Here is a 20080-nt window from a genome sequence, read left to right as displayed (position 1 = left end):
CCCCAGCTTCCCTCTTCCTCCTCCTGTGGGGGCTCGGCAGGGGCTTCATTAGGGGTTCTGGCCCCAGCCCTGCATTCCGACAGGGGGCTCCCCCACTCTTGTGCCAGAGAAGGGCAAGTGGGCACTCCAGCTCTGGCCCAGGCCAGAGCTGCTAGAAACTGCTCTGGCCCAAGCCCCTACCCCACTGATGCAAGTCTGGTCCCAGCCCTGGGACCCACTGGTCTTGAAACATCCATGGTCATGTCTTTCCAACTGGATGTATCATCTTTCAACTCTAGGTCATCAGTTCAAAGCTTGTCAGCCACTGAACAAATGCCATTACCACCTGATGGCGATTTTACCATCTGTCTAAAACAGGTTTGTGGTTTCAGCCTAAAGAGCAGAACATATCTGTTAGTAAAAACACTAGTACTTGGAACTATTTATCACTAATTCATAATCTAAATAGTGTCTCACCTTGGAGATCAAAGATTGGATAGTGATTCAGAAATTTGCTCTGAAGTGTAGACTCTGATCAGAATCTTCGGAAAGGAAATATTCCCAAACTTTCCAATTGGAAACACAAAACTTGCTTCTAGCTATGGAGGTCTCAAATTGGCCACTGACACAGGTGATTGTTTACATTTTCATTCATAGATTCCCATCCATTTATTTAAATATTCATAAAATGGAAGGGACCACTGTGCCATCCAGACTGATCTCTTGTACAACACAGGCCCCAGGATTGTCTCAACATAATTCCTATAGCATATCTCTTCGGGCAGAAGTGGAGAACCGCCAGCAGTCCAGCTGCACAGTGTTAGACAGGGTTAGTTGTGTCAGGCTTCCAAATGCTTTGTTCACCTGAGCATCTGCACGCAAGGAGCCCTGCAGCTCACAGACTCATGCACCAAATGTTCCCCATCCTTGTTTTACAGAAACATTCAGTGTTTATTTAAAAATTGTCAGTGATGGAAAATCCACAACGACCCTTTTGTAAACTATTCCAAAGGTTAATTACTCTCAGGCCATGTCTACACTATCTCTCCCTTTCGGAAGGGGTATTTAAACAACACAGATCAGAACTGGTTAATAAGGCACCATTATGAATATTCATCACCTCGTTAGCATAACAGTGGCCAATCTTGCTTCAAAAGGGCTGCTTTAGAAATGCAAACTGGCCACATAGACATGGGTGCTTCAAAATAAACACCAGAATTCGACACTTGTTTTGGGAATAAGGGAATTTCAAAGTTGGGGGTTTATTTCAAAGCTCCTGCATCTACACGGCCAGTTTGCATTTTGAAAGCAGCACTTTCAAAGAGCAACTGGCTGCCATTATGCTAATGAGGCAATGAATATTCATATCAGTGTATCATTAACCAGTTCCAATCCATGTTATTGAAACACCCCTTCCGAAAGGGAGGGTAGTGTAGACATGGCCTGAACGTTTTGTTTTTTGTTTTTGTTTTTTCAAATATGCTTCATTTCTAGTCTGACTTTGTCTAGATTCAACTTCCACTCACCAGCTCATGTTATGTCTTTTTTGCTTGATTAAGCATTTGTTCCTTGTGTAGATACTCATGGATGGTAATCAAATGACCTCTTAATCTTCTCTTTTTAGGTTGAACAATTTGAGTCTGTCGCTATGAGGCATGTTTTCTAAATTTTTAACCATTCTTGTGGCTTTTCTCTGAACCTTCTCCAATTTATCAACATCTTTCTTGAATTGTGGACACCAAAATTGGATGGTGTTCCAGCCACCAGCACCAGTTATGAAAAAATAAAATAAAGCAAAATAACTTTGCTGTTCCTTCTTGAGATTGCCATGTGTATGCATCCCAGGATCACCTGAGTTCTTTGGCCATAGCATCCAACTCAGAACTCATGTTCAGCTGACTGCTTCATAGGATAATGTCCCCCCACGCTGTATTTATGGCATACTTTGTTTGAGCCTAAATGTATACACTGACATTCATCTGTTTTAGGGCACATGTTGTTTGCGTTTCTCCATTTTACCAAGTGATCCAGGCTCCTCTGAATTAGGCACCTGTTCTCTTAATTATTTACCACTACTCATATTTTCATGTTCTCTGAAAACTTTATCAGTGATTATTTTATGTTTTCTTTCAGGTCACTGAAAGAAAACATAAAATAAAAACATTAAATATTATAGGACAAGAATGAATTCCTGAGGAATCCCACTGCAAACACACATGCTGGATGACAACTGCCCATTATATTTATGTTTTGAGATCTATTAGTTAGCCACGTTTTAATCTATTGAATATGTGTCATGTTCATTTTTCATGATTCTAGTGAAATGGTTCACAAACTTTTTGGCATCATGTCCCCCTTTTGATTTTTGAGAAACTCTCATGCCCCCCATCTCTTCTTTACCATCATCCAACCCCCTTTTAACAAAAAGTTCAATTAATAAGTTAAAATAAACACAAAACCTTGATATAAAATATTATTTAAAATTAAAAAATAAGCACAAATAGTTTTTCTTGGCCCAAAAATTTAATAAAAACATAATTTAACATCAGAAACAGCAGAAACAAATGATTTTAATATGAAATATGATGCTGCATTTTCTTCATAAGTTGGGAAATCTTAGGAGACTGGCTCTGGACCATCCAGACTAATGGCACAGGCCCCATCTTGTGGGTGCCTGATGCAGCTCAAGCTGGCCAGCTGTCTGAGCCCTGCGCTGCTGGGTCCACCTGCCCACCCAAGTCCCACACTGCTGGGGCCGCCCACCTGCCCAAGCCACCCACCTGAGTCCTGCACTGCTGGGGCCAGTCACCCAAGCCCCCGCACTCCTGGAGCCAGCCAGCCAAACCGCCTGCCCAAGCTCCAGTGCTGCTGGGGATTGCCACCTGAACTGCCCATGAGCTGCCCACCTGCGCTGCAGGCCAGCCATCACAGCTGCCTGTGAGCTGAGCCCCTCCTCACCCCCAAAGCCAGGCACCACCAGCCCCCACATCTAACCCCATCCTCCTCCCCACCCCAACCCACACTCACTCACCTTTGCAGGAGGCAACTAACTCCATGTGAGCCTTTGCCGGCTGCCTGCTTTTATAGCCGCTGTACCAGGTCACCCACATGAAATGGCAAGGGTTGAGAGCTGGAAGCAATGACTGGATCTTTCTTGGGGTGGAGGGAATGACGAGGGGGGGGAGGGTCACTCACCTCCTCCCTAGAATTTCTTCATGCCCCTCCCCAAGGGGACATGGCCCCCAGTTTGGGAAACCATATTCTAGTATTTTAACTAAAATGTCACAATGGTATCAAGTAAATTACCTTACGGACATCTAAGTATATAATGTCAATGCTGTTACTTTAATTCTTCATTAATCAAGTCCCATAAAGAATTGCTGGAAAAATGTATATAATGGGAGTCCTGAAAAACATTGAACCAAACTATCAGCCCTGTACATGATGGAAACCACTTCAAGCCATAAGGTACAGCAGAACCTCCAGCTTCCATAGTTGGAGCACCTATGGTCCCATGTGAGCTGCGCCATTATCAATGTCAGGATGACAAATCTATAATTCTCCAGATCATCCCATTCACAACAGTAGCTTTCTTCCAGTCTTCTGACACGTGTCCAGTGCTCGAAGACTTATTGAAAAGGAGCATTCTGGTCCAGATAGCTCCTCTTTTAAAACTCTTGGTTGGACGTTATCTGAACCTGCTCATTTAAAATATTTAAAATAGCTGAAATACTTTCTGTTTAACATGCTCAAGAGATTGGGCTTGTTTATACTCCCACCTTTCTTCAAAGGAAGGATGGTAATTAGGGTGTTGGGAGTTTACTAATGAAGTGCTGCTGTGCATAGGCAGCACTTCATTAAGCAAATTCCACCCCCCGCCCCCCGCGGCAACTTTGAAGTACCAGTGGGTGCACCGTGGCTAGACGCGTGCTGATACTTTGAAGTTTAAAACTTTGAAGCTGCTGCAGGGGGGGAATTTGCTTAATGAAGTGCTGCCTATGCACGGCAGCACTTCATTAGTAAACTCCCAACACCCTAATTACCATCCTTCCTTTGAAGGAAGGTGGCAGTGTAGACACAGCCATTGAGTCACAGATTTCTCCTTGTGTCTTTTTGCTTCCCTTATCAATTTTCTACAATTCCTATCTTTTGGTTTATATTCATTCCTACCAACTTTTTCTGCTCCATTTGTTTTTATCTATTTATCCATCTATCTAACTATCTCTCTGTGTGTACCAAGTTTAGAGGCTCCTCATTATCTCTAAAGCAGGTTGTTTTTGTAAAACAAAAAAACCTTATACAGCCTTCTTCTTCAATAGTGGGATTTTGGCTTTTGGGGCACCTAGAACATATTGTATAAAATGTATCATTTATATTTTTTCCTCTGTCTCTAAAGCACGTACAATAGGAACTTCTGATACTAAGGGAATTTGATCTTATAACTAGAGCATATAAAATACAATAACTATAAACTCTTTTACAATGTCAGAAAAACACTTTAAATAAATTTTCAGTTAAGTAGGTGCTGTAAGTTTTATTGGCACCTGTAAGGTACGCCTACATATGAAATTTGTGGAGAATATGCCCCTCCCCAGTCTCAGTGAGGAGGAATCACATCTCTTCACATTGCCCTTCATATAAAGTCTATTTATATACAAGCCAGGAAAAGAAGCACAGTGCAGAAGAATGTCATAGGAAATATTAAAGCATAAGTATTTGTTTCAAGATCTATGTAAACAAAGAACGCTCCATAGACATTTTAAACCCTATGTTTTATTTTAAAGGGAGAACCAAAGTATTTTCATCTGAAAATATCTCAATTTCAGGTTCCATTTCTCCTCTGCTACTGTGGAAGATACTATTAAAGTCATAAGCGCAAGGAAAGAGGCATTTTACACAGTTGTAGGTGTTAGTATTTTTATCAGCTTTAGAAATGGCAAATATAGAATCCTGCCTCAACTAGAAAACAAGGTCTTGGTTCTGGGAGGTGTTGAGCACCTAGTTAGATATGCCAATTAGAGCTGTATGGAAAATAGAGATTCCATTTCACACAGGATTCTGATAGTTTGAAACAAATTCATTTTGGAACGACAACCAAAAACATTTTGAAAGATTTTGAAATGTAATAAAGCCCTGGGTCTGGGGCAGTCCACCTGCTGGCTTCCCTGCAGCTATGGCATGGAAGCTAGGAAGTTGGTGTTCCCAGGACCTCTGATCTCCCAATTCCTCATTATCCTGCTTTTTGGTCTGAAGGGAAGCCAGAAGCCTGGGAGCCCAAGCTGTGCCAGGGGCCATAGAGCTGTGGCACTGTGGCTCTCAGGGTTTTCAGGCTCCCTGTCATCCCATAATACTGGCTGCCAAAGACCAAGAAGCCTGGGCTCCCCAGTAGGTTAGCCTCGGTTGCTAAGGAGCTGATCAGGTAATCTGACTAGAAATCAGGAAGATTTCTGATAAACTTGCCTGGATCCCATCTAAATGTTGCTGAAATCAAACTGTCATCATGAAAGATTTCAATTTCACTCAAGCAGCATTTGCTGGCAGGAAAAAATGTTCCATTGGAGAATTTCTGCCCAGGTTGAGTGCTGACACCCTTCACTTTCCATGAAGCAGTTGGGTATGCTCAGGATCAGGGATGCTCAGATTTTAAAGTAATTTGCTTCAGTTGCATATATTTTTATATTCTGTTACTGATTTTGGATGTAAGAGGGTGACATGTAGAATTGGCATAAAGGCATGTCATTTCACCGTTGACGACCAAAGACGTGGATCCTGACATAGGAGAAACTGGAGTAGAAGAGTGCTAATTTAAATACGCTGTAGAGTGTTCCTTTCCTGACCATTGATTGTCTATACAGATATGCCACTCCAGCGTGAATTATGCTGATGTGAAATGAGAATGCATCAGGGTTACAGTGAAATGCATACTTAAGGGGTCTTTCTACACTAGCTCCCTCCTTTGAAGGGGGCATGTAAATGAGCCTGAGCGGGGAATAGCAATGAAGTACCACGCTGCATATGCAGCACCTCAGTAGCCTAATTCTCGCCGTGCAAACTTCGAAGCGCCAGCAAGCCGTGTAGCCACAGGCACTTCCAAGTACCCTTACTCCCAGAATATGTTGGGAGTAAGGGCACTTCAAAGTTGCCTAGGTACTTTGAAGTGTCCGCAGCTACATGGCTTGCCAGCGCTTTGAAGTTTGTAACTTTGAAGTTCGCATGGCGAGAATTAGGCTAATGAGGTGCTGCATATGCAGCACAGCACCTCATTGCTATTCCCCACTTGGGCTTGTTTACATGCCCCCTTTGAAGAAGAGGGCTAGTGTAGACAAGCCCTAAGTGTTACAGATTAGACAGAAACAGTTTCTTTATCATGGGACAGTGGGAAATGTGCACTATGGACCTGATGCAGTGCCCAATCCAATCAGTGAGAGTCTTTCACTGATTTCAGTGAGTGCTAGATCAGACCTTCTATAAGAAGTAAGAAAAAGAATAACTTATGGAGATAGAAAAAATTGTCCAGTGGTTAAAATGCTACCCTGGGACTTGGGAAACTTGAGTTTAATTCCCTTTTCCATTGCAGACTTCCTGTGCTACCTTCAGCAAGTCATTTATTGGCTGTGCCTCAGTTATCTGTCTGTACAGTGGGAATAGCAGCATTTCCCTACTCCATAGAAAGGATGTGAGCCATCAGAGACTGTCAAATACTAGGGCAAAGAAGTGATATTGGTACCCTAGACAGATACCAGTCACCAGTCAGTGAATTAGATTAATATATTTCAAATACTTTGCTGGATTCCATTAATTATCAGATCATAAAATAGGACTTTTTGGTAGCATTGCAGATATATGAGTTATATAACATAATGCCTCACTTTGGTTCATCACTGGGGATGGAACCCATGATTTCTGTTACCTTTAAGGATGACGGCAGTGGTAGACTCTTAGCCTGCAAGCAGGCCAGTCCCTGGCAGCATAACCACTTATCCAGCATATTATATATTCTCCTGTTAAGAGTGCTTGATTTCCATTTCTGCTTAAGGGCTATGGTCACAAAGAAATTTAGGAACCTAGGAAATTCCTGGGATTCACAAAGCCTGACTTTGGCAGCTGTAAGCTCCCAGAACAATGAATGGTGAGAAACTGCTGCCTTGGAATGGGATTCTCAAAAGTCAGCATGCTAGGTCTTCTTATCTACAGAATGACAGAATCCCTGGGCTGGAAGGGACCAGAGGAGGTTGTCGAGTCCAGCCCCCTGCCTAAAACAGGATCAACCCTAACTATGATAGCCCAAGAGAGACGCGAGGCTGTGGGGTAAGTGCTGAGCTCTGCCATTCTCTTAAAGAGTGTGCCTATGTCCAGGCTTCCTCTGATGGACCTGGAACAGTCTGTGTCAGTCTCTCCAGCTGAAGTGCTCCACCATGGTTAAATAATTTAAAAAAATAATTGGAGTGGGGGGCTGGCTCCTCATGCTCTCTCCCCCCCCCCCCAATATTTCAGCTGTTTCACTGTGGTTAAATAATGAAAGAATCAGAGAGAGAGAGAGAGAGAGAGAACACAAGCATGAAAATCTCCTGTTGCCTCCTGGTTCCAGCATTCAACTGGGAACTGGAAGATGCAGGATCCATGCTCTCTGCCCCAATTGCTTTTGAAAGTATTTATCTGCAGAGGGAAAACTTCCACAGGAGAGACTGAGGAAGTCCCCATCAGATTACTCTACAGCTTACTGGCTACCGTACTCTGGGTACTGTACTGTACTGAGAGATGACAGACCCTTGTTTGAATGCTTTCTCTCCTTCAGGAGAAGAGGGAAGTTAAACCAACAGTCTATCACACCCCAAGTGAGCACACTAGCCAGTAGGATAAAAGTTAGCGGGGAAGGTCCTCTCACCGATCTTTGGTGTTTTGTGAGAGCTTCTCTGTAGGGACCCAATCCACCAGGTGATGTCTGAGCTCACTTACTGGACAGTCCCTCCCACCCATGGCAAGTTTATAGAGAATCATCTCTCTTTCCCCAGTTTTTACACTGCTCTGGGACTTAGGCATCCAGATGTCAAGCATGGGGCTGCAATGTGCATGTGCAGAGGCAGAAACATAGGCACTTAGGGAACTCTCACTGCTAAAACTTAGGTGCTAGGGGAGTTTAGGCCCCAGAAAGGCTTGCGGGGAGGTGAACAGGAGCATTCGGAAACCCAGTAAGCCTGATTCTGGGACCGTGGCATCTCAAGTGGCATGGATGAGCCTAAATCCTGATTTGAACCTAGCCTCACATCTCTATGCCAGTTTTATACCAAAAGTATTTCTAGTTGGCATAAAGACACCAAGGTGCATTCAAGCTAAATTAGCTTTTTGTGGGAGGTTTCTCAAACATCTTTGCATCTCAAGCCCCATCTGATAACAAAAATTACTCCACAACCCCTGGAAAGGGGATCAAAGCCTAAGCTCCCATCCCAGGCTGGGGGATCAAAGCTAGTGCCCAAGTCCTGCTCGGCTGTGGGGTGCCAAAGCTAAAGAGGCTTCAGCCCTAGGACTGATTTCAGTCCAAAGCTTCAGCAAGTCTAATGCCAGCCCTGGTGACCCCATTAAAATGGAGCGGGAACACCCTTTGGGATCTTGACCCAGAGTTTGAGAACCACTGATCCATTGCAGGTCAATTGCAGAAAACCTAACACCATGCAGGACAGTGATAGGCAACCTAGGCTAGTGAGTGAGCTACATGAGTCGCTCTCCTTTACTTTGTGGGGATGCAAGATAGTCTCCCACGATAGGGTAGTTTTCCTACCTGCACTTGTGTACCTAGAATTTGAACCATACGATTGAATCATAGCAGCTCTTTAATGGGAGACAGTGAGCACATGGCTCTCACACTCAGTGGTTGTGTGCAATCAGCACACACCTCACAGTTTACAAGTGTGTCACTTTAGCAATACAGGTAGGAAAAAAGCACGTAACAGGCAAAATCTGTCCACCCTGAACATGGGCAACAGTAAACCAAATATCTCATGAGCCACACATAGAACCCTGATGGCCGCATGCAGCCCTTGGACTGTGGGTTGCCCACCATTGATGTAGGAAATGGGGTTGATCATCAATAAATATCAAGAAGTATCCCATAAGGTCACAAGTCTATTAGTAAGAACAAAAACCCGGTCCCAGGTTAAATAGTGTGTATAGCAACTGGCACAGAAATGGGGGGAAAAAAAACAAACAACCTTAACATAAACTGTAATAAACTCACGGTAGATTTGTTCAAGTAAACAAAAGTTCCTTCTAAGGCCCAAGTACATAGTTGGTTATTTATAACAAATAACATTAGCTGCACTGTGCAGTACTGCAGACATTTCAAATGATTGCACGGAAATATTACAGGACAGATTCTTAGGTAGTCTAAACGAGCAAAATTCCACTGTAGTCAGTAGTTACACTAAATCACACCAGCTGAATATATGACATGCCCTCTCTCTCTCTCTGTAAATATTTAAATATTTGACTCAAGCATAACCTGAAGGGACCACTCTTTGGGTGAGAGGAGAGTTTAACTTCCATTGTCATCCATGTCTTGTCCTTTCTGTTGATAATGCCAACAACTAGGGCCAATTATGATGTCAGTCTCTATGATACCAGTTGACCACTAAGAAATGACATGAGACTCACTGCAATTATTTCATATAGGCCAAACTGCCATTAAATAAATAATTATGACTTTTGTTCAGGGCAGAATTCAGACCAGTGACCTAGAGCTGAAAATCTCTGTATCTCATTAATAGTTCTCTGAGCTATCTAATCTCTTACGTCTATATAGTATACTTACACACGGATGCCTTATATGGAACACATCATAAAAAATGGCTTTATACTCTCAAGTAGTATCAAAGAGCGCTGAAGTATTTTAATATAACTATCTGATTTTAAAAGACAGAAGCATCTTTTTGTTGTGCTATGTAAGTTACCATCATCTTTCACACACACACACAAACACACACACGCGCACACACACTGAGAGATATTACATCTAGGATTGTCTGGCTTATGCCATCTGGAGAATTAGATAGTTTAAAAAGATACCTGGTACATCAGCGAAGGTCTCTCCCAGGACAGATACATGAAACGGTAGGTCCATCTCTTTAAGTTTCAGCAATACTTTAAAGAAACTCTCAGGGTCTTTATCATGTTCCCTTGAAATAAACAAATAGAATTGGCCTTGCATCAGATGAAGTTTATTTGTAGTAAACTTTTAACCTTATCAGAGTAGTATTTCTCTTAACCTCTGCTTTTGGTGTGGGGGACCTCAGTCCCCCGAACATGGCTTCCACCTTTGCTCACTCCACCTCCTACAAAATGAATACGGCTACGTCTACATGAGCTCATGGGAATAAGGGGACTTCGAAGTAGGTGGCGTCCTTTTGAAAAGGAGCCTCGTCTGGACGCGCCACGCGGTGGCAAGGCGCGTCAATTTCGAAGCGCCGCTGCCGCCAGCATGCTAATGAAGCGCTGAATATGCATTTCAGCGCTTCATTAGTAAACTTCGAAATGGCCATTTGCATGGCCATTTCGAAGTTTGGGGCACGTGTAGACACGGCCTACAAGGTTTATTTTCCTCAGCTTTGGATTCAAGTACACCAATCAGACTTGAGAGCTTTAAATCTTTCCTCCGGCATACCTTTCTGAGACCATGTGCTTACTCTTTAAGTTACCAACTTAGATAGCATATAGATTTAACCATTTATTTCACCCTGCTAAAAAAGCATACCTCTGCCTCCCAACAGAAAACACTGAGAACACCCTTGCTTTTTCAGTCTGGGAGCATGTGTATTCAATGGGCAAGGTAATGACAGAAAGGTAAGGAAGCTGTCATTTGATTCATAAAAATCTATAGCATCTTAATTTCAGTGGCATCCCTCTTCCCAGTGTAGGAGGGAATCTTTCACTCTCCCTCTCCATCCTCTCTCCCAAGCTTCCAGGTCCTCTGGTTGATGGAAACTGTGATAATAAAATGTCGTCAGAAATGGGTCAGATTGAATATCACAAAAGCCTGTTTTTCCACAAACACAATGGTATGAATCAAGACCAAGTTAGAACAATTATGCAGCTATGTATTTCAGAAAAATGTTTAAAGTCAGCTTTTTTAAATGTATACTTTAAACACAGGTGTGTCGAATGTGAAGACCTCACAACGTAAAATTCTGGCCATTGATTAATAGAGCATTCTTAGAACATAACCCTGGATTACTTTTTTTAATGTTACAGATTATTAGGCATGGAAGATGTGCTTCAAGCTGATTTGCCACTATCAGTAAGAAAGAAGTGATTCAGTGGTATTGATTATCAACCTTGCTTATAATGCCAAGAGAGTTCTAATGAGGTATTGTTTACAATGTTAGCTTCCAGCCTGAAATTAATATCTGTGAAAACAGTAAAAAAAAAAAAAAAAATAGGTAGTCCGTTGTGTCCGACAATGACGTTGTGAGCTTGCACAGGCTCATCGGTTGTGGACTCGCATGTAGCTGAGGAGTCCAAGCTTTGAACGGCTTGGACATTCACAGTGGGGGCAAGGGAATTGTCCTGGCTCTGTTGGTGCAGCTGCTGCTGTTGCTTTCTTCCTCTCATGAGCATCAATAAGGTGTACGCATTGCTGCTCTTCAACGTTGTCGTACGCGTCATACAAGAGCATGCCAGTCTGTTCAGTCTTTTGCATGCTGCTCTAGCTGATCTGGTTTTATACCAGCATGAGCAATGCTGGCCTTCATGCAGTCTTTATACGTCTTGCGAGGTCTAACTTGATTCCTTTTTCCCTGGGAGATTTCACCATAGAGGAGTTGCTTAGGGATTCTTGACTCCTCCATTCATATGACGTGCCCTGTCCAGTGAAGCTGGGCTTTCAGAATCGTGGCTTCAGTGCTCGTGGTTCCTGCTCTGTCCAGGACTTCCAGGTTCGTAATACCGTCCTGCCATCAAATGTGCAGTATTGACCTTAGGCTACGTGTGTGGAAGCGCTCCAGCAGTTTTATATGTTTTCTGTACAAGGTCCAGGTTTCACCGCCATACAGGAGACTAGTCAGGACTACAGCCTTGTACACTTTCAGTTTAGTGGACTGTCGGTTATTGTGCTGATTCAACACTTGTGCTGTCAGACATCCTAGTGCCCAGCTGGCCTGGCAGATTCCGGCATTGATTTCTTTGTCAAAGGAGCCATCATTGGCTATCACACTGCCAAGGTACTTGAACTCCTCTAGTTTTTAACTCTGTTCCTTCAATAAAGATTGAAGCGGGGAGAGCAGCAGATCCTGGAGCAGGTTGAAACAGTACCTCAGTCTTTCCCAGCCTGATGGTCAAACCAAAGAGGCGAGTGGCATCAGCAGACTTGTTGACGATGAGCTGGAGATCAGATTCCTTGTGTGCCATAAATGCACAGTCGTCAGCAAAAAGGGCTTCAAGGATGAGCCTCTCAAGCATCTTGGTTTTAGCATTCAGACGATGAAGGTCAAAAAGTGACTCATCAAGTCTGTATTTTATGTAGGCTCCATGGTCTAAGTCCCTAACTGCGTGGCTGAGGATGAACATGAAAAAGAGGTTGAATAACACTGGGGCCAGCACGCACCCTTGCTTCACACCACTGGATATCTCAAATGGATCTGAGGACTCGCCATTTGAAAGAACAAAGCCAGTCATGTCATCATGGAACAGGCATATGAGGTTAATGAATCTGCTCGGGCAGCCAAGTTTTGACAGGATAATCCACAGGGCTTCTCTGTTGACGGTGTCAAATGCCTTGGTCAGGTCTATAAAGACAGTGTACAGGTCCAAGTTCTGCTCTATGCACTTTTCCTGGATCTGACAAACAGCAAAGATCATGTCAATGGTGCTGCAGCCTGGGTGAAAACCACACTGTGCCTCTGGTAGGTTCTCTGAGATACTGGTGATCAGACAGTTGAGGATGACTCAAGCCAAGACCTTCCCAGCAGTACAGAGAAGGGAGATGCCCCGGTAATTTCCACAGTCAGCTTTGTTGTGCTTGTTCTTGAAGAGTGAGATGACTGTGGTATCCTTAAAGTCTTTGGGCATGTCTTCTTTTTCCCAGATGCTGATCAAGATGCTGTGAAAGGCTTCAAGTGACACTGGTCCTGCCGCTTTGAAAATTTCAGCAGGGATGCCGTCCATCCCAGGGGCTTTTCCAGAGCTGGTCTGGCTGATTGCCTTTTTGACCTCTTCCATTGTAGGGGGCAGGTCAAGACTGTCTATTGTGGGTTTCTGAGGGATCTGGTCTAGGGCCACAGGGTCGACAATGGAGGGTCTGTTTAGAAGGTTGCTGAAGTGCTCTCTCCAACTACTGTTGATGCTGTTCTTCTCCCTCAGAAGGGTCATGCCATCTGTAGACAGGAAAGGTGTAGTACTTGGCTTTGAAGGTCCATATATAGCTTTGATAGCACAGAAGAACATCTTGGAGTTCTTGGTGTCAGCGTAGTATTGGACTTCATCAGCTTTACTCTCACACCACTCATCTTGCATTTTGCAAAGTGCCTTTTGCGCCTGGCTCTGAAGGTATTTGAAACGATCACATTTGGAGATTGAGGACTGATTGTTTTGCCATAGCAGAAATGCACTCTGTTTTTCCTCTAAGATCTTCATGATGGCCTCATCATTTCCATCAAACCAGTCTTGGTGAACGCTTTCTTTCAGTCCTAATGTTGACTTGGCTGACTCTGTCACCAGGGTTTTGAACTGGTCCCACTTTCGTGTAGGGTCTCCAGTCAGAGGTCCATGGGACCTCAGCACTTCATCAAGGCAGGCTGCGAATTTCTCACAATGACCAGTCTGTTGCAGCTTTCCCATGTTGAAGGAGAGTCTGACAACCTTGAGCTTCTTGCAGTGCAGTGGTGTGATGTGCAGCATAAAGACTGATCTGTGAGTCTATGATTAGTCCAGCACTCAGTTCTCCGCATGGTCCTGGTGATCTTAACATCTCAAATGTCCCGCCAGTGACTGATGACATAGTCAATCAGGTGCCACTGTTTAATCTCGGGTGCATCCATGTGGTCTTGCATTTATCGGCTTGCCTGAAGAAAGTGTTGGTAATCGTCAGGTCATTTACTGCACACAAGCTCAGCAGAGGGCAGCCATTGGCATTTATGTTGCCAACACCATGATGCCCCAGCACCCCCTTCTAGGTCCTACAGTCCTTGCGGACCCTGGCATTGAAGTCACTCAAGAAGAGAAGCTTGTCGCTAGGAGGAGTTGCTTTCACAAGATGGTCAAGGTCCTCATCGAAACTTTCTTTTGCTTCGTCACTGTTATCCTGTGTGGGGGTGTAAGTGCTGATGACTGTAACGTGGCGAGGGGTGTTGAGGGGGAAGCAGAGCTTGATCAGGTGCTCACTGATGCAAGTTGGTTGGTCAGGAAGCTGGTGCAGAAGTGATGTCTTGATGGCAAGTCTCACTCTGTGGATTCAGCCTTCATTTTCTGGCCTGCCTTTCCAGAAGAAGGTGTAACCTCCTTTTGGTTCGCAGATGGATCCTTCCTCTGCCAGTCTGGTCTCACTCAGGGAGGCTATGTCAATGTTATAACATGCCAGTTCTCTTACTATGAGGGCTGTTCTTCTCTCAGGCCTCTTAGCATTCTCCCTGTCCAAGAGAGTGTGAACGTTCCATGCTGCAAATATAATCTTTCTTTCCACTGTTTTTGACCACTGTGAGGGTAAAACTGCCAGCTGTGGCATGCTGGCCATTTTGGTTGGGACAAGCAATTTTTGGGACACCTTTTCTAGTCCCCTCCCTCATTTTGAGGGTGAGTGTTGTTGTTCCTAAAAAGGCCTGCTTAGTCGCCTGGGATACTGCCGAACTCCTGTCATCCTGGGGTCAGAGTCGAGCGACCAAAGTCCACAGGCCACCTACGTGCAGGTTTGGAGCTACGACTCCCAGTGGTCACCTCCACCTGTCACTTCGCCCCTCTGCCATCACCGCAGGACTTTGAGGTAGACAGAAGTGATGAGAATGTGCAAAGAACCTGTGAGAGAGAATGTTTAAAGTGGAAAAGCTGTTGCAGAGGGGCAGTACCACTCTCTCGACCTCAGAAGCCTGGTTCTAGTGGTATAAAAAGTCATCACGGCGGGGACTTCCTAGGCTGCAGTGGATGGCCATGCCATCTCTGGTGCCTTGTCATGCCCTTCGCTCTCCACAGAGCGTTACAGAACTGCCTTCCTGGTTGTTGGAGCTTGCTGTTGATCACATCTGCCCAGTCCGCCAGGGCCAACTTTGCATGCTGGGATAGGCAATTCCCTATCTCACTGCAGGTTTCAGACCTGCTGGCTTCCCTCACCTGGTTTAACCCACCTGTCAAAGCAGTTTCTCGGGGTGTGGCCACTGCATGCTACAGCTTCTTGGAGTCACAGATGAGAGCTGGGTGCCAGGTGAGGACCAAAGGTGCACAGACTGTCCCCAAAGAGACACGGCAAGGCCTCACACCAGAGGTGCTACTCTCCCTGGACACCCCATACACCACAGTGTGAAAACAGTATGCAGCTAGTTACATAGCATATATCAAAACATCATAAATTATAATCAGTGATGGGGTGTACTAGGCCCATAGGCTCTCTGCTGGAGGCCACAGGATTTAAATACACCTCATCCCAGAAAGAAGCAAAAAAAGTCTCCAAGTGGCCTAGAATGCTTGTGCAGAACCAGCCAATGAGGGAGGCTGCAGGGAGCAGCCAATCAGGTCCCAGGAGACTCACATAAAAAGAACTGAGGGGCCAAAGTCAGTCAGTTGCTGCCTGGAGCTGGAGAAGTGAGAATTGTGTTCTTGGGTGTCTGGCTGAAGGAACAGTAGGGCCACAGTCAAATCAGTTGCTGGAAGGGACAAGGAGAACAAGAAGGGCTCTTTACTGCCTTCTGGGATTGAATAATAAGGGAGGGCTGCAGAAAGACAGTATCTCTAGGGAGGAAGCCCTGGGTGGCCTTATACTGAGGTTGGGACTATTTAAAGACTGAGCCTAGGGAATGCTACAGAAATACGAACAGAAGGGTAATATGATAGGTATCTTGGTGGGGTGTATAGTCTGAAAGAGCACTGGTATGCTTCACATAAAGATTGTGGGTATTACTTGATCAGAGGGCTGAGTCATTGAAAACCTGCTTGAGAAAACATCAAGAGGTCACAACAGCCCAAGAGTACAGATACACAGCACATGCTTGTGAGAGGTGGGTGCAGAGGTGAGCGATGTGGTGGTTGCAGGGAAGGTACCGGCCAAGTGCCCCTCCTCCCCCTCTGGCTTTGCTCTGCCCATGCCCCACCCCTTTTCTACTCATGTCATTCCCCAACTCATACCTTGACATCTCCCCACCCCAGACAGCCTCTTCCCATGGAAGTGCTGTGCTGCTTCCAGTGGGAACGGGGTCAGTCCTCTCCCCCCCAGAGTGGCACAGCCTAGGAGTAGTGTTTTTGGGCCATGCCACACTGGGGGAGGAAAGACTGCCTCTGTACTTAGCAGAAGTGGAAAGGTACTCATGGTGAGTGCAGGGCAGGGAGAGGGATGTGGGGGTTCATGTGCCCGCCCCCATGCACTGCCGTGCATCACCTACACAACCCCAAAGACCTTTATTACAAAATTCTTGTTTTTACTTTATTTTTGGTCATTTTCAGACATTAATGGGAAGTGAAGAACCTGTACAAGGGAATTTCTTCCTAATTCCTATGAGGCAGCTGACATTAAAATTATCCTGCATGCTTTCAATGTCACAAACAGAGGTGCAACTAAACTGTATTTCTGTATGAAACACAGATGTTTTAGTGCTCTGTGAGATGCTACCCTACACTTCTGCAAGATTCTGTTTGTGTGCTTATTGGTGGGGAACAGAATTGTTGTATATCCCTCAGATGTTTTCCCATCACTCAGACCATTAAAAGTCCTGGTACTGCTGGGTTTATAGACCCTTTCAGGGTGTAACACTACTGGAAGGCTTGCTGGAAAGACCAAATTAACTTACTGGAAGACTTTTAATTTAACCTCCAAAGACATTCTTTGCTCCGAAGATGCTTGGAATGGCTGAGACAGTAACTGATGAAGTCACAAATGTACTGGGTATGTTCAGATGCCAAGTTTATCATTTTAAGAGCATTATTATGCCATTGCAAAGCTACCTTGGATGTTTTCCAAACAGCAGACAAAGAAAAATTACTGCTGACAATGTATGCATTTATACCTGTTATCCAGCAGGCAAATTATCAAAGAATGGAATGGCACCAGGATGATGCTGCATATCCAAAATCACCCTTCCCTGTCAGGACTGGGTGGATGTTGGAAGATGGATGGATCACACCAGTTATGTGTGAAATACCATACATTCTCAGCTCAATCCTTCAGCTAATTTGATGCTTGTTTGCAAAGACAAGAAGCTCACAGCCAACAGACTAACTTGTACAGAGATGTGCAAGTGTAGTATAAGTATCCCTGGTGCCCTAGATATTGATAACTCTGGCAGTGACTGGTGAATAAATGCCCTACATATTATGGCTAACTTCCCTAGGCTTCAGAAGGGTAGTGGTGTTAGTCTGTAGCTTTCCAAATAGCAATCAGTCCTTTAGCATCTTAGAGACTAACACATTTATTAGGTCATGAGCTTTCGTGATTAAAATCTCTTCTTCAGATGACTGGAGTGGGTCATAACCATGAAAGCTCATGACCTAATACATTTATTAGACTCTAAGATGCTACAAGACTTCCTGATTATTACTAATGACCAATTACTTTTTTACATAAGCAATGCATCTGTGTTTGAAGTACAGTTTTAAAATGTTAATTTTTAACCATTTCTCTCAAATATGTATCTGCATAATTATTCTAGATTTATTATGGCTGGCCCCATTATGTTTGAGGGAGAAAGAGCTTTTGAACATTACCCAACTCAACACATTTCTGATGACATTGTATTATCAACATTTCCACCAGCTGGAGGAAATGGAAATGGAAATGGGAGCCTGCCAGTTCCCATGGCCACATCACAGAAGGTGACATCTTTGAACTTATGACTCAGTAGATTTCTATGAATAAAATGACAACTCCACTACCTTTCTATTACTAACGTGCACATGGAATTAAGATTTTGATCTCAGACTATTTAAGCTGTCTGTGGCAATAGATAAACAAATGTTTAGGTAGAAGCACGACATTAATCAAATGCATTTTTTAAAAATTCCTAAATGGATTTTTATGACCAGATATTATGTATATAAATTTCCTGATTTTTTTAATGTATTGGATACATTTAGGAACACATCTTATGTGCAGTCTTCTTGTACTTCCAGGCCTTTAAGTAACTAATTTGGGACCCAGAGTTATTTTTGTGATGGATAAAAATAATCTGTAAACACTTATAATTTCATCTGTGGAAAACTAAATATTTGGAATTGTATTTTGACAGTTGATATCTTAAAAACACTGGACTGGATATTTTAAAAGCAGCACTAGCATCTAGCTTTCATTTTCTTTATTATGACAGAATAAGCAGTTAAAAGACATCATAGATGAATAAAAATTTCCATAATTCAGTAAATTACATTAAAAATGGAAGGTGTTATTTCCTCTATCCTGAGGTGTGATTATTATAATATTTTTGCATTTCATTACTCTGCTTTAAATTATTATATTTTGGACAGATGTGGAACAGATGTCTTTAAAATACTTTGTTTTAAATTCATTATTTAGAAATTTCATCTGTTTTCCTTGTGTTGCATTTCCTACACAGACTAATTACGTACAATGAATCTGTAGCTATATCAGATAGATATTTGCAATATTAATAGTTATATCATTAAGGAAATCTCAAGCTAAATGACATCTGCCACACTACGTGTTAGTTTCTAATTCAGTCAATATTTTTGCTTTACTGATTTAAAACAAATGTATCTTCTTTTTAGTGTTTAAAACAGTGCTTTTCTAGGCTTAAAATCTTCAGAAATTTTGAGGTCTAGAAAATTAGATTACCTTCCCTCCCCAATAATTACTTTAAGAAGTTGTATATCCCCCAGCTTTGTTTTGTTCCCAATAATAAAGTGGAATGCAACAGCATAAGCCTTGTAATTTGTTTCACATCTGTAGACCAGGAGTTTTCATGATGATGGCTCCAATAAACTCAAGTGGATGAGAATACTGATTCAGAGAAAATTCAACAAGTTTTTAAATTACAAAGACCCAGTACTGAAATACCAACAAGCTGCTAGTATCCATATGCATAAAATAATTATCCATTTCTGGAAGGATAGCTGATGGCTAAGAATGTACTTCTAGTGTTCTCATTCTCTTCAAAACGTCCAGCTGAAATGAATGGAACCATTAATTCCTTTATAATTAAGCAAGCAGCCATCTAAGTGCTCATATATTTTAAGAAGAGATGGAAAATAGTAACACAAAGTGAGCAGCCAGACATCAAGAGAAATAGTGGAAGTTACACAGTGCGTAAGGAAAATAATCTATTAAGAATTATCCTACAGGTCATGAATATTCATTGGTGACCTCAATTACTCACTGATGCAGGCAGTTACAGGTGTTTATACCTGATACTATTGTTGGTGAACAACCATCTACAGAATGTGTGCCTAAGGTCGAGGGATACTGAGCAACTTCAAGTCAGTTGAACTCAATGAGACCGCAAACCGAGCCTAAGTGTATGTAGCCAAGTATCATGAGTCCATGAGTCCTCAGAGTCTTACTCAGAACTTCTAAAAGCAAAGTTCTCTCCCTGTCTGCATAGAAATAGATGAGACAGCTGCACCATCTCCCATCCCCAGGAAGTGGATATTCCCCCACTCTGTTGTACCCAGCACCCATATAAGGGGAGAAGCCAAGCAAACAGGATGGGGCCATGAAGCATGCCCTTCAAACCCTATACAGAACTACAGCAAAGTCTATGTAATCCCTCCATAATGATATATGCCCTTGCTTTTGGAGGCAACCAGGGGTCCCACAGGTAATCCTGCACTTACCAAAGTAGAAGAAATGTTACATGGGGAAATTTTAATTTTTTCTTGCCCACAGAAACCCTTTTTGTGGTTTTCCCATATGAGCATGTGATCCACCTTTCACATTTTCCTTGTAAAATATTTAGCTCTTCTCTCT

The 20080-nt window shown here is 43.3% G+C and overlaps 1 protein-coding gene across 5 annotated transcripts in view; it reads right to left on the bottom strand.

The window, feature by feature from the left end:
- GTDC1 (glycosyltransferase like domain containing 1) overlaps positions 1-20080 on the bottom strand; it is a 375327-nt gene that overhangs the window by 68184 nt on the left and 287063 nt on the right. For all 5 annotated transcript variants that reach the window (XM_075000592.1, XM_075000589.1, XM_075000591.1 and 2 more), the window contains one exon: positions 10039-10148. In XM_075000592.1, coding sequence (XP_074856693.1) covers positions 10039-10148 — 110 coding nt within the window. The remainder of the gene's footprint in view (positions 1-10038; positions 10149-20080) is intronic.

This window comes from Carettochelys insculpta, chromosome 8 (assembly GCF_033958435.1).
Source record: "Carettochelys insculpta isolate YL-2023 chromosome 8, ASM3395843v1, whole genome shotgun sequence".
NCBI classification, from domain to species: domain Eukaryota; kingdom Metazoa; phylum Chordata; order Testudines; family Carettochelyidae; genus Carettochelys; species Carettochelys insculpta.
This window is presented reverse-complemented; position numbering and strand designations above follow the sequence as displayed.